At 38.5% G+C, this 12,131-nt stretch overlaps 1 protein-coding gene across 2 annotated transcripts in view; it reads left to right on the top strand.

The window, feature by feature from the left end:
* The window catches only part of LOC150087597 (actin-related protein 2/3 complex subunit 5-like), a 68,637-nt gene extending 57,465 nt beyond the window's left edge, over window positions 1-11,172 (top strand). The window contains exon 4 of one of the 2 annotated variants that reach the window (XM_090369877.1): window positions 10,920-11,172. In XM_090369877.1, the coding sequence (XP_090226003.1) occupies window positions 10,920-10,982 (63 nt within the window). In that variant the 3' untranslated portion in view covers window positions 10,983-11,172. Of the gene's footprint in view, window positions 1-9,744; window positions 9,867-10,919 lie in introns of those variants that run through there. The other variant, XM_090369879.1, reaches the window with a different exon arrangement.
* The last annotated feature ends 959 nt before the right edge of the window (window positions 11,173-12,131 follow it).

The following is a 12,131-nucleotide window of genomic DNA, read 5'->3' as shown; positions in this document are numbered from 1 at the left end:
AGCAAAAAAGAGACATGGTCTAAATATGCCTCCTCTATAAACAGGACCACAAATATCAGAACTGTTTGGACTAAAGTTCGAAGAATTAATGGAAAATATCCACCTATAACCACTCCGATAATATATCTAAAGGCAAAGAAATCTGCAATCTTCTCGATATTTCTAATACATTAGGTGAAACCTTTGAAAAAATCTCCACTGTAACCGCATTTGAGCCAAGTTTCCAGGCACATAAAATACAAGTAGAAAAATATAATCTCACTTTCAGTACTTCACGACAGCATCCATATAATGTACCCCTTACCATGGCAGAGTTACGTAGCGCACTTGCAAGATCCAAAAATAGTGCTGCTGGCCCTGATGGAGTGTACTATGCCATGATATATCACTTGAGTGAAGAATCCCTTTCTGCTCTGCTAAAACTGTATAATAGAATCTTTGGCGAAGACTACTACCCTACCAGTTGGCGTCATTCTATTGTATTAGCTTTCCCAAAACCAGGAAAGGACCATTCAGATCCAGCAAATTACCGACCGATAGCGTTAACTAGTTGTATAGAAAAAGCATTAGAAAAAATAATTAATGCCAGATTGACATGGTTCCTAGAGACTGAATGCATTCTAAGTCAAAATCAATATGGATTTCGAAGAACTAGATCAACACTTGACCTTATGGTCAAAGCTGAAGGAAACATCCGAAATGCATTTCTCAGGAACGAACACCTAGTGATGATATGTCTTGACATCGAAAAAGCTTTTGATACAACCTGGCGGTATGGAATTCTTCACGATCTCTATGAATCCGGTATTCGTGGTCATCTTCCAAAATTTATCCAGAACTTTTTGAGCAATAGGACCTTTCAGGTACGATTTCACTCTGCTCTCTCACAAACATTTGTGCAAGAAGAGGGGGGTCCCTCAGGGTTCTGTGCTTAGTGCCACGCTCTTCTCTCTCAGGATTAATTCCATTACAAAATGTATTCCCGACACAGTTGAAACTTAACTGTATGCCGACGATCTGGCGATCTCAAGCCACTCACAAAACATGCGTTTCATTGAAAGGCAGCTTCAAGGTACAATTAACAAGCTTGTTCAGTGGGCCAAAAATAATGGATACAGACTTTCAAAACAAAAAACAACAGCAATTCATTTTTGCCGTAAACGGAATTTACATCCAGATTCCGATTTACATCTTAATTCTCATCCAATTTCTTTTCAACAGAGTATTAGCTTTCTTGGATTAATTCTGGATAGAAAACTTAGTTTCTTAGAGCATATTAAACATATTCGTACAACCTGTCTAAAGAAGCTGAATCTATCTCCTCAGGGCAATTTCCGCTATGTCATGGGGTGCAGATCGGTACATGTTGCTGCACTTATACCGGTCGCTCATAAGATCCAAACTAGACTATGGGTCACCTGTATATGCCTCAGCTAGAGAAAGTGTATTAAAATGGCTCGACCCAGTACATCACAATGCCCTCCAAATTGCACTGGGAGCTTTTCGTACATCGCCAGTTCAGAGTCTCTATACGGAAGCACATGAACCACCCCTATTTCTTCGTCGGCAAGCTCTGTTATTAAGTTATGCAGCAAAAATCAGAAGTTTCCTACATCATCCTATAAAACAGTATTTATTCACCCCAAAATGGCATAATTTGTACCAAAATAAACCTTTGCAGAATAAACCATGTGGCATTAGATTACAAAGCATAACTACGTGCAGGGAACTAAATATGAATGACATAATTCTAGATATTAGCACGGCTATGCCACCATGGCAAATACCCTTGGCCAATGTTGACCAACATTTCCAACAATGGGGAAAGAATGCACTTCCAAATTTCAGTATTCAGCAGATCCATGCAACTCACTCTTTTCAGTTCTCTAGTTTTACCCAAATTTACACTGATGGTTCCAAGACAGATAGTAATGTTGGAGCAGCTGCAGTTCTACCAAACAATACAATATCCCAGCAGCTCCCTTTGGAGTACAGTATTTACACCGCAGAACTGTATGCTATCCTGATGGCTCTGGACAATGTAAAACAGTCATTATATCCTCAAACTATTATCTACACCGATTCCTTAAGTGCTGTATCTGCTCTTCATTGTAAATTTCCTTCCAGTCATCCATTTCTACAACAAATTCAAACCAAGTTAGTGCAGCTTCTTGCAAACGGGCAAAAATTAATTTTCTGTTGGATACCTGGGCACTCTGGAATCAGAGGAAACGAACAAGCGGATCTTGCAGCCAAGAACGCCAGTCACATAAAATCAGACATGCAGATACCTTACACAGATTTAAAACGCATCATACATACCAATGTTAGAAAAAAATGGCTATCCATTTGGCAGGGAGAAAAAAGCAATAAGCTTTTTCAGATTAAAAACGATCACAAGAAGTGGCTATCAAGCCTAAGAGGCAATAGAAAGGAAGAAGTAGTACTTGCTAGAATTCGAATAGGACATACTCACCTAACTCATAGTTATTTACTCACTCAGGATGACCCTCCACTATGCAGCAACTGTCAAACTCAACTCACAGTAAACCACTTGATCATTGAATGCCCATTATATCTGAGAGAACGAAAAACAGCTTTCTCTTCACATCTATATTCTTCTAACCTTACCACAGATTCTCTGAGACCGACAAGATATTAATGATGTTGTTACCTTCCTCAAATTGATAAACAAATATCACCTGATCTGAATCCTTTTATTTAATATAACAATCATGTATCAAATAAGATTGAAATAGGTGCATTATGGCCTTAGTAGCCCTTGCATCAATAAATCCAAAAACAACAACAACATTATCTGTAGCAAACCCTTAGCCATAATTATGAGAGCTTCTTTGGATTCAGGGGAGGTACCCATGCACTGGAGATGTGCAAATGTGACCCCAATTCACAAAGGAGGATCAAAGGGCGACACAACCTGCTAGACCTGCTAGTTTAACTTCTGTTCCACGAAAATTAATGGAGGCACTTGTTAAAGAAGCACTGCAGCATCATCTAGACAACACTTCAGTTATACCTCAGACACAGCATGGTTTTGTTAAGGGAAAGTCTTGCCTGACCAGTTTGATTGGATACTATGATGTGGTTACAAAGGAACTGGATGCAAAGAATAATTTTGATATCATATATTTGGATCTTAGAAAGACTTTTGCTGCTTTGCACATGGAAGACTGCTGCACAAATTGGAGCAGTGTGGCATTGAAACCAAATTGCTGCTATGGATAAAGGGATGGTTGAGTGGGAGAAGACAGAGAGTGGTAATCAATGGACACTGCTCATCATGGACTAATGTTATTAGTGGAGTCCCTCAGGGTTCAGTGTTGGGTCCATTGTTGTTTTCTGTATTTATAAATGGTATTGATGATGGTATATCAAGCTTAATGTTCAAGTTTGCAGACGATATGAAGGTTGGCATGGTTGTTAAGGACACTAATGACAGTACGTTGCTACAACAGAATTTAGAAAAGTTGAGCAGATGAGCTGAGAGGTGGCAAATGAAGTTTAACATTGACAAATGTAAAGTACTACGTATGGGAAGCAGTAACCCTAGAGTGACGTATCAACTCTGTGGTACTACACTGACAGTGTTAGAGAATGAAAAGGACCTGGGGGTAATTGTGCAGGCAGATATGAAGTTTTTTGAGCAGTGCAGACAGTCTGCAAGAGTAGCTCATGATGTCTTGTTAAAGATATCCAGGAATTTTTCTAGCAGAGATGTTGTTGTTGTTTGGTTTTTAGGAGCATTAGCAACTAAGGCCATATTGCTCCACCTAGCAGAGATAAGGAGGTGATTATTCCCTTGTATAAGGCAATGGTCAGGCCACACCTTGAGTATTGTATACAGTTCTGGAGGCCTTATTTTAAGAAGGATGTAGAGCTTGTTGGAACGGGTACAGAAAAGGGCAACAAGATTAGTGAATGGAACAAAGTTATGAAGAAAGGCTTAAGATTTGCAAATAACAGTGTCTGGAGACTAGGCATCTGCAAGGTGATCTGATTGAGGTGTATAAAGCCTTGAATGGTGTGAGCATGCTCTATGCTGATGGGATTCTTCCTCTTGCTCAGAATAAATGCCTGAGAGGGCATAAATTCAAATTGAGGAAAGACAATTGTAGGATAGATGTGCGGAAGTTTGCCTTTAGCCAGCAGGTGGTGGATTGCTGGAACAAATTTCCATCTATCGTCATCGAGGTTGATAGCTTAAATAGATTCAAGGCAGAACTATGCAAACATTTGGAGTGAGTGGATTGGTGAAATGAGAATTTTTTTTTTTTTTTTTTTTGGCTGATGCTATATAAGCTTGCTTTCTTGCATCATGTGCCTTTACTAATTCTAATGTTCTCCGAACCATTCTTGCACGATTTTAGCATGATGCACTGTTTCATTGGGATCTATGAAATGGCCATCCCCTTCAGAATAAAATTTTAGCCTTGTAGGTCCAATTTAAAATTCAGGTAATCTATGAATGACATTCGACCTTTCACCAGTATCAAAAACCTAGTCCACACCAACAAAACATTCCCCATACCACAACAGGCATGGGCCATCACTTTCTTTGGTTCTCGCCACACACTCTACCTGCCTACCATTAGCGCAAATGAAAGTGTATTGTGATTTGTGTTAGCACACAACTTTCTTTCATTGTTGTTTCACTTGTAATCATGAGTTCTTGGCACCACTGCAAGAGCAGATTTTTCTGTTTCTTTGAAACAAGTGGATTCTGAATAGTCAGGTGACTGCTAATACCCAATTTCTTCAATTCCCTGCAAATGTTACAGATTGAAATAAGGCAGTTGTGGGCTTGGCAGAATTTTAGATGTTATTTGCTGCACACCGGGTGCTCAATTTTTCTGTACATTTCTTCCTAGACTACGATGGCTTTGCTCTTGAAGTATTGTTTTCTTGTCATATTTATGCCTTTGAGATGAGGAAGAACTGCTAGCTTTCCTGTTCTAAAACTTTCGAGATGGACCCTTTTAAGAAACCAGGTATTTCTTTTGTTTTTTTGAATCATGGCTCTTGCACCCACAAGAAGACCTTATTCAACAGGCCTGATGGTTCATGTGTTTTCCCCATTTGGACTGTAGAGAACAGCTTTTGCAGTCTTTACTCACTGAGGCGGCATATTATCAACACACATCAGTTTTGTTTGCATCTATTTGCATTTCTTCTCTGTGTGACTGCTTTAATACAAAGGTTCATAATTTTATGGCCAGTGTGTGTATAATTAAGAGGAATACAAGTTTCATAGAGAAGGTGTTTTTTTTTTTTTTTGGACAATCCGGAAAAACTGGCTTCCTTGCATGTTTTAGGCTTTACTAAATAATTGCAATCAATTGAGAATTTTATTTTATTGAAAATTGATTGAACCACATAAAGATGTCAAGATCTTTGTTAACAGGGAACAACTGAATGTCTTAAAATTCAATTCATTGTTTATAATTATATCTAGGAAATAAACTCATACACCGACCATTGAACAAAATTTACTGTAACTAAAATTTTTACAAATAGTATAAAAACAAATTATTTACAATAAACTAATAATTGTATATTGCGGAATACTAAAAACTGTAATAAAAGATCGTTTACCATAAACTAAGCTAAAATATAAAATTAAAAGCGCTAAAAACCTGGAGCTTTCGAGAGCGTCAGCTCTCTTCTTCAACAGTAATATGACTTTCTGCAACATCTCCTTAAATAGCAGGTTCACGGTTCCTCCACACGTGGTATTTCTCCACGTGGTTCAATCGGCACATGGTCAGAACCGGAAGCGTCTCGGGTACTTGGCAAATAAAATCGTTCATCCGAATTTAATACAATTGTTTCAAAAATAGGATGAATACGCATGCCTCTATCTCTATTCATGGTATTCTTACTGGATGAACCAATCCGTAAACCCTCGAGCCATTTACGCTCCCAGTATCCGTGTGCACGATCCAAAATAATAGCGTCCTCCGGAGAGATTTGATGCTGCTTCTCCCAAAAATGTTTGGCCACAGCAGACTTACTGAAATCAGCGGTTCGTATGGCATTTAAATGTTCCCCCAGACGATCCCTAAGTCGTCGTTTTGTTTCCCCCACATAACACTCCCCACAATCCGGGCATTCTATTCTATAAATAACTCCGCTACTGAGATCTTTTGGTATACGGTCTTTGACCTGAGACACAGCTGTGCACAGCCTCCGCCCAGGAAGCTGTACACAGCGTGTCTTATAACCCCGTAAAATTCTTGCCAGATGCTCAGTAAGGCCCGGATAGTAGGTAATGTATGCGGTGGCTACCGGGACGAATGACTCCCTGCGCTCAGACACCCCTCTACTATATCTATACAGGATCCTCTGGGGGTATCCGCACTTTCTAAGTTCTGCCGTGACACGATTAATTTCTTTCTTTTTATCCTCAGAAGTGGTACAGTGTGATCTTACTCTGTCAAATAAAGCTTTTGCTACACTATTCTTGTATTGTCCAGCTTGTGCTGAATTATAGTGGGTGTATTGGCCTCTACACATGGGTTTTTTAAAAACTGACGTCTTAAGCCTAGAACCCACCCTAGAGACCAGTACATCCAAAAACGACAGAGTACCGCCTGTTTCCACCTCTGAGGTAAATTGTATAAATTGGGAGAAGCTATTAAGCCAACAAACGGGATCATCCTCCCTTCCCTTCTGGACCAGGGCAAAGGTATCATCAACGTATCTTCTCCAATTCCTGATAGGAAACGAACACCCACTAAAAACCCTACTTTCCAACTCCTCCATATCCAAGTTGGCCACGGTGGCACTAATGAGTGAACCCATGGCCGTACCGCGAACCTGCTTATACATAGTTCCTTGAAATAACATGGTAGTGCTAGCTAGACATAATTCTACCCCGGTACAAATATCTTCCACACCGAGCAGTGATCTATTACCAAGTGAGGCATCCCTGGTCAATGCCATTTTTACACAATATACTGCATGATTAATAGGAATACATGTAAATAAAGATACAACATCAAAAGAGATCATGCTCCCATCATCATTTATAGTCAAATTCCCCACAAAATTCACAAACTCTCTACTGTCCTTAACAACATACTCGGATTGCCCCACTATGGGTGCAATTAATTTGGCCAAGTACCCTGATAGCGCATAGGAAGGACTCCCTATAAATGAAACTATAGGTCTCAAGGGTACTTCTGCCTTATGAATTTTTGGCAGTCCATAGAATCGCGGGAGTTGACTACCTGTAGTGTGTAATGACCAGTAACTCTCCTTGGAAATCTTCTCCATGTTTAACCAGGATTGTACCAATTTATTGACTCGCCGTTCCAGACCCACCAATGGGTTCCTCTGGACCACCTTGTTTTTTATAAATGTTATTTCAAGGAACTATGTATAAGCGGTACGGCCATGGGTTCACCCATTAGTGCCACCGTGGCCAACTTGGCCATGGAGGAGTTGGAAAGTAGGGTTTTTAGTGGGTGTTCGTTTCATATCAGGAATTGGAGAAGATACGTTGATGATACCTTTGCCCTGGTCCAGAAGGGGAGGGAGGATGATGCCGTTTGTTGGCTTAATAGCTTCTCCCAATTTATACAATTTACCTCAGAGGTGGAAACGGGCGGTACTCTGTCGTTTTTGGATGTATTGGTCTGTAGGGTGGGTTCTAGGCTTAAGAGACAGTTTTTAAAAAACCCATGTGTAGAGGCCAATACACCCACTATAATTCAGCACAAGCTGGACAATACAAGAATAGTGTAGCAAAAGCTTTATTTGACAGAGTAAGATCACACTGTACCACTTCTGAGGATAAAGAGAAAGAAATTAATCGTGTCACGGCAGAACTTAGAAAGTGCAGATACCCCCAGAGGATCCTGTATAGATATAGTAGAGGGGTGTCTGGGTGTAGGGAGTCGTTCGTCCCGGTAGCCACCGCATACATCCCCTACTATCCGGGCCTTACTGAGCATCTGGCAAGAATTTTACGGGGTTATAAGACACGCTTTGTACAGCTTCCTGGGCGGAGGCTGTGCACAGCTGTGTCTCAGGTCAAAGACCGTATACCAAAAGATCTCAGTAGCGGAGTTATTTATAGAATAGAATGCCCGGATTGTGGGGAGTGTTATGTGGGGGAAACAAAATGACGACTTAGGGATCGTCTGGGGGAACATTTAAATGCCATAAGAACCGCTGATTTCAGTAAGTCTGCTGTGGCCGAACATTTTTGGGAGAAGCAGCATCAAATCTCCCCGGAGGATGCTATTATTTTGGATCGTGCACACGGATACTGGGAGCGTAAATGGCTCGAGGGTTTACGGATTGGTTCATCCAGTAAGAATACCATGAATAGAGATAGAGGCATGCGTATTCATCCTATTTTTGAAACAATTGTATTAAGTTCGGATGAACGATTTTATTTGCCATGTACTCGAGACATTTCCGCTTCCGGTTCTGACCATGTGCCGATTGAACCACGTGGAGAAATACCACGTGTGGAGGTACCGTGAACCTGCTATTTAAGGAGATGTTGCAGAAAGTCATATTACTGTTGAAGAAGAGAGCTGATGCTCTCGAAAGCTCCAGGTTTTTAGCGCTTTTAATTTTATATTTTAGCTTATTTTATGGTAAACGATCTTTTATTACAGTTTTTAGTATTCCGCAATATACAATTATTAGTTTATTGTAAATAATTTGTTTTTATACTATTTGTAAAAATTTTAGTTACAGTAAATTTTGTTCAATGGTCGGTGTATGAGTTTATTTCCTAGATATGAGTTTTCCCGACCTCAGAGGCCTCTTTCAGGATATTATAATTATATCTGCTTGACATATAGCAGTGTAAAGTTATATTGAAATTTAATTCCATTGAAAAATTAATTCCATTTAATTAAGTTACTGTGTAACTTAATTAAATATCCTAAATTTTAATGTATTAATTAATATTTGTATTTTAATCAAGCAATCATGAGTATGTGCAGTGAAAGGAAATCATAGTGAAAAACATTGCTGATATGATGCTGAAATTTGGCAAGACCCTTTGGCACACTATGACCCCAACTTTGCAAAGCTCTACCTTAAGTAATACTTACTGTGGATTGAGAATCAGAATCCTAATTGTATGGCGAGTTTGCTGTTGAGATTTAGTGAACTATAAATACTCTTCAGTATTATCTTGACTCCTTATGGATTAATAAAAGGATATAATAAGCTTTCTTTGTTTAGCTACAAGACTGTTGTAATGCAAAAGATGCCAGTTAAGATATTTGATGCTTCATTGTATATTTAATCATAAATATTATAACCCCAGGGTCCTGAGCTGGATATCATCATTCTTCTCTTCCTTGGTGATTCCCTTCTACTTCTGACTCTTGTTCTCTCTCACTTGCTCTCACAGAGAAAAATTTTTTTTTTTTTGGCTGGTGCAGCATAAGCCTCAGGCTTCCTTGCACCATATAGCTAATAATAATAATAATAATGAATGAAATTTTAATTATTTCAATTTTTATTTAAACAATATTTTAAAATTATTTTAATTTAATATAATTTTGTCATTTTATTTATGAATTAAATAATATTAAAGGCTGTTACTAAATTTTTAGTGTAATTTGTTTGATGGGTTGAAAAGTTTTTAGCCCAGTATTAATTGCAAAGGTTGTCTTGTTTTTGTCAATCTGTGCTAACTCTTCTTATGTGTTCACAAAAAATTCCTGGTATTTGTAACTATATTCTCCTTTGCAGTGGGCTTTGAAGTGTGGAAGGTGAATGAAGATGGCAACCATTGAGAGAATCAAGCAGGCAGTGAGTACCATCATTTAAAGGGAATGTCACCGAAAGAAATTCATGAAGACATGTAGCTAACATCAGGGAACCTTGTCCTTCGTATGCCATGGTCAAAAGCTGGGTTAACAAACTTAAGTGTGGATGAGACAGTTAAAGTGCACCCTGCAATAAGAGGCCTGTTACCATGTTGACACCTGCAAATGTGGATGCCATTCATGACCCAAACATGTAAGGCCACAGAATAACATTGGAGCACTTTGAGATGACATTTGAAGTCTCCTGTGAGTAGGCTTGTGATATTGTGACAAATGTTTTAGGAATGAATGTTTCTTTAGGTGGGTCCCTAAAGCACTGATGCAGATCAGAAGTGGGAAAGAGTGAGGCGATGTAATTAGATTGTGCAGCATTTTGAGGTTAATGAAGCTCAGTTTTGGGGACATTATTGATGAAACATAGGTGCACCACTTCAACCTTGAAAACAAAGGAACAATCGAATCAATGGAAGCATCCCCCTCTTCTCCCCCATTCTAAAAAAGTTTCACGTTTAGAAGTCAGCTGGAAAAGTGATTTTGGTTGATTTCCTGAAACGAGGTGCCACTATCAATGCCAAGCATTATTCTAACCTACTGAGACATTTCCACAAGGAATTGAAGCTCAAGAGGTGCTGAAATTGGCCAAAGGAGCCATCTTGCATAATGACAATGCACTGGTGCACACAGTGTTTGTGACTGAGGCAACATAGTCACTCTGCATTCGAACTATTACAGCATCCTCTCTACCCAGCAGATTTGGCTCCTTCAGGCTATTTTTATATTTTCAAATCTAAAAAACCACTTGAAAGGATATAAATTTGACAGTGAAAATCGCTATGATGTATGCAATCAACAACTAGTTTGAGTCAAATTCTTCTGAATTTTGTTTGAGTGGCTTACAAAAGCTAATAGATTGTGCCAGAAAGTGTGTTGACTTAAGGTAGGACTTTCTTAAAAAAATAAATGGGTTTTCATAACTTTCCAGCATTCCTTCTATAAGAGGCTAGAAACTTTTCAATCTCCCCTTTTATGTTAATTCTAAATATTTCATTTCTAAATTGAATTCTGAATTCTATTGAATAGGCTATTATGTCTTTACAGGTGTACTTTGCTGGTGGTGTAGGTACTATAGTGAGAGTTTTAACAGATCGCAAACGAGTATGAATTCAGGATGCTGTAGATTTACATAAGTTTAACTTTGAATTCCAGTTTTTGTGAATTGGCAAATTCAACAGAATGCCATTCTGTAAATGAATAATGCATAGTTTTTGTCTCAAAATGTATTAATGTTTATAAATTGAAACATGGTCATAAAACAAATTGTACTGAAATTAAAATATTTAATTTGCTTTCACTTATGAAGTTTCTTGAAAAAAATATTGGGAGGGATTCTTTGAATGTCCTAGTGACACAGCACGAATCTTTCTTCAACTTTCATATGATCAGTTGTAGTACTTTATTTCACTCATATTTTATTGCACCTGTATCCTGGAGCTATAAGATATATTATTTATAAAGCCAGGAATGACTTTATAAATAAGTCAACTGAACTAACCGGTTATTTCCTTTTGTTCAGTTCAGAGTAGTTCAATTGTCCCTAGCCTTACTTTACCATTCCTGGAACTTTCTAGCTCCACTGCATATTGTCTTTAAACCATGTTGTGTAAGCCCCCTAGAGTGACAGACAAATCAGTAGTGTGTCTTCTTTACTCCACTTTACTAATATTGGCAGTTAATTGCCAATAAATTAATTGCCATAAATCAGTTTTATGGCCTTTCTTTGCATCTCCTTGCAACATTACTTTGTATTTGCTTATCCTCGGCGCCTTCATAGCCAGGTGGGCAGGAGCAGCAGTGTGGAGCACACGCATCTTGATTAGACTGGAGTTCGAGCCTGTGACCACCAAATACGGAGGATGCTGAAAGGTCAGGGAATGACCGCATATCCCTGGAGCAATATAGCCTTAGTTGCTAATGCTCCTAAATAACAAACATTTGCTTATCCTCAAATAAAAATAGTTAATTGCAAAATATGGCAGGATAATGATGTTATTTCTTGTCGTTCATTTGGAAATGTTTGAGTTTGAATCATCCTTCATATCATCCATGATATGAAGAACCTATTGGGGACTTGAATATTGTGAATTAGCTAGTCACAGCCAGAGGTTAGGAATTGATTTATATAATACTGAGTCTGCTGACGAGGCTACTAGTGACGGTCGTGTTCTAAGCCGCTAAGTGGATTTTTCTTATTTATTGATTTGAAATTATTATTTTTCTAAAACTTTTGATTTAAATTTAGTAGTATAACAT

The sequence above is a fragment of the Mastigoproctus giganteus genome, chromosome 3 (genome assembly GCF_048544385.1).
Source record: "Mastigoproctus giganteus isolate SK-2022 chromosome 3, ASM4854438v1, whole genome shotgun sequence".
Lineage (NCBI taxonomy): Eukaryota > Metazoa > Arthropoda > Arachnida > Uropygi > Thelyphonidae > Mastigoproctus > Mastigoproctus giganteus.
Note: the sequence above shows the minus strand (reverse complement) of the source record. Positions and strands in the feature narration are given on the sequence as shown.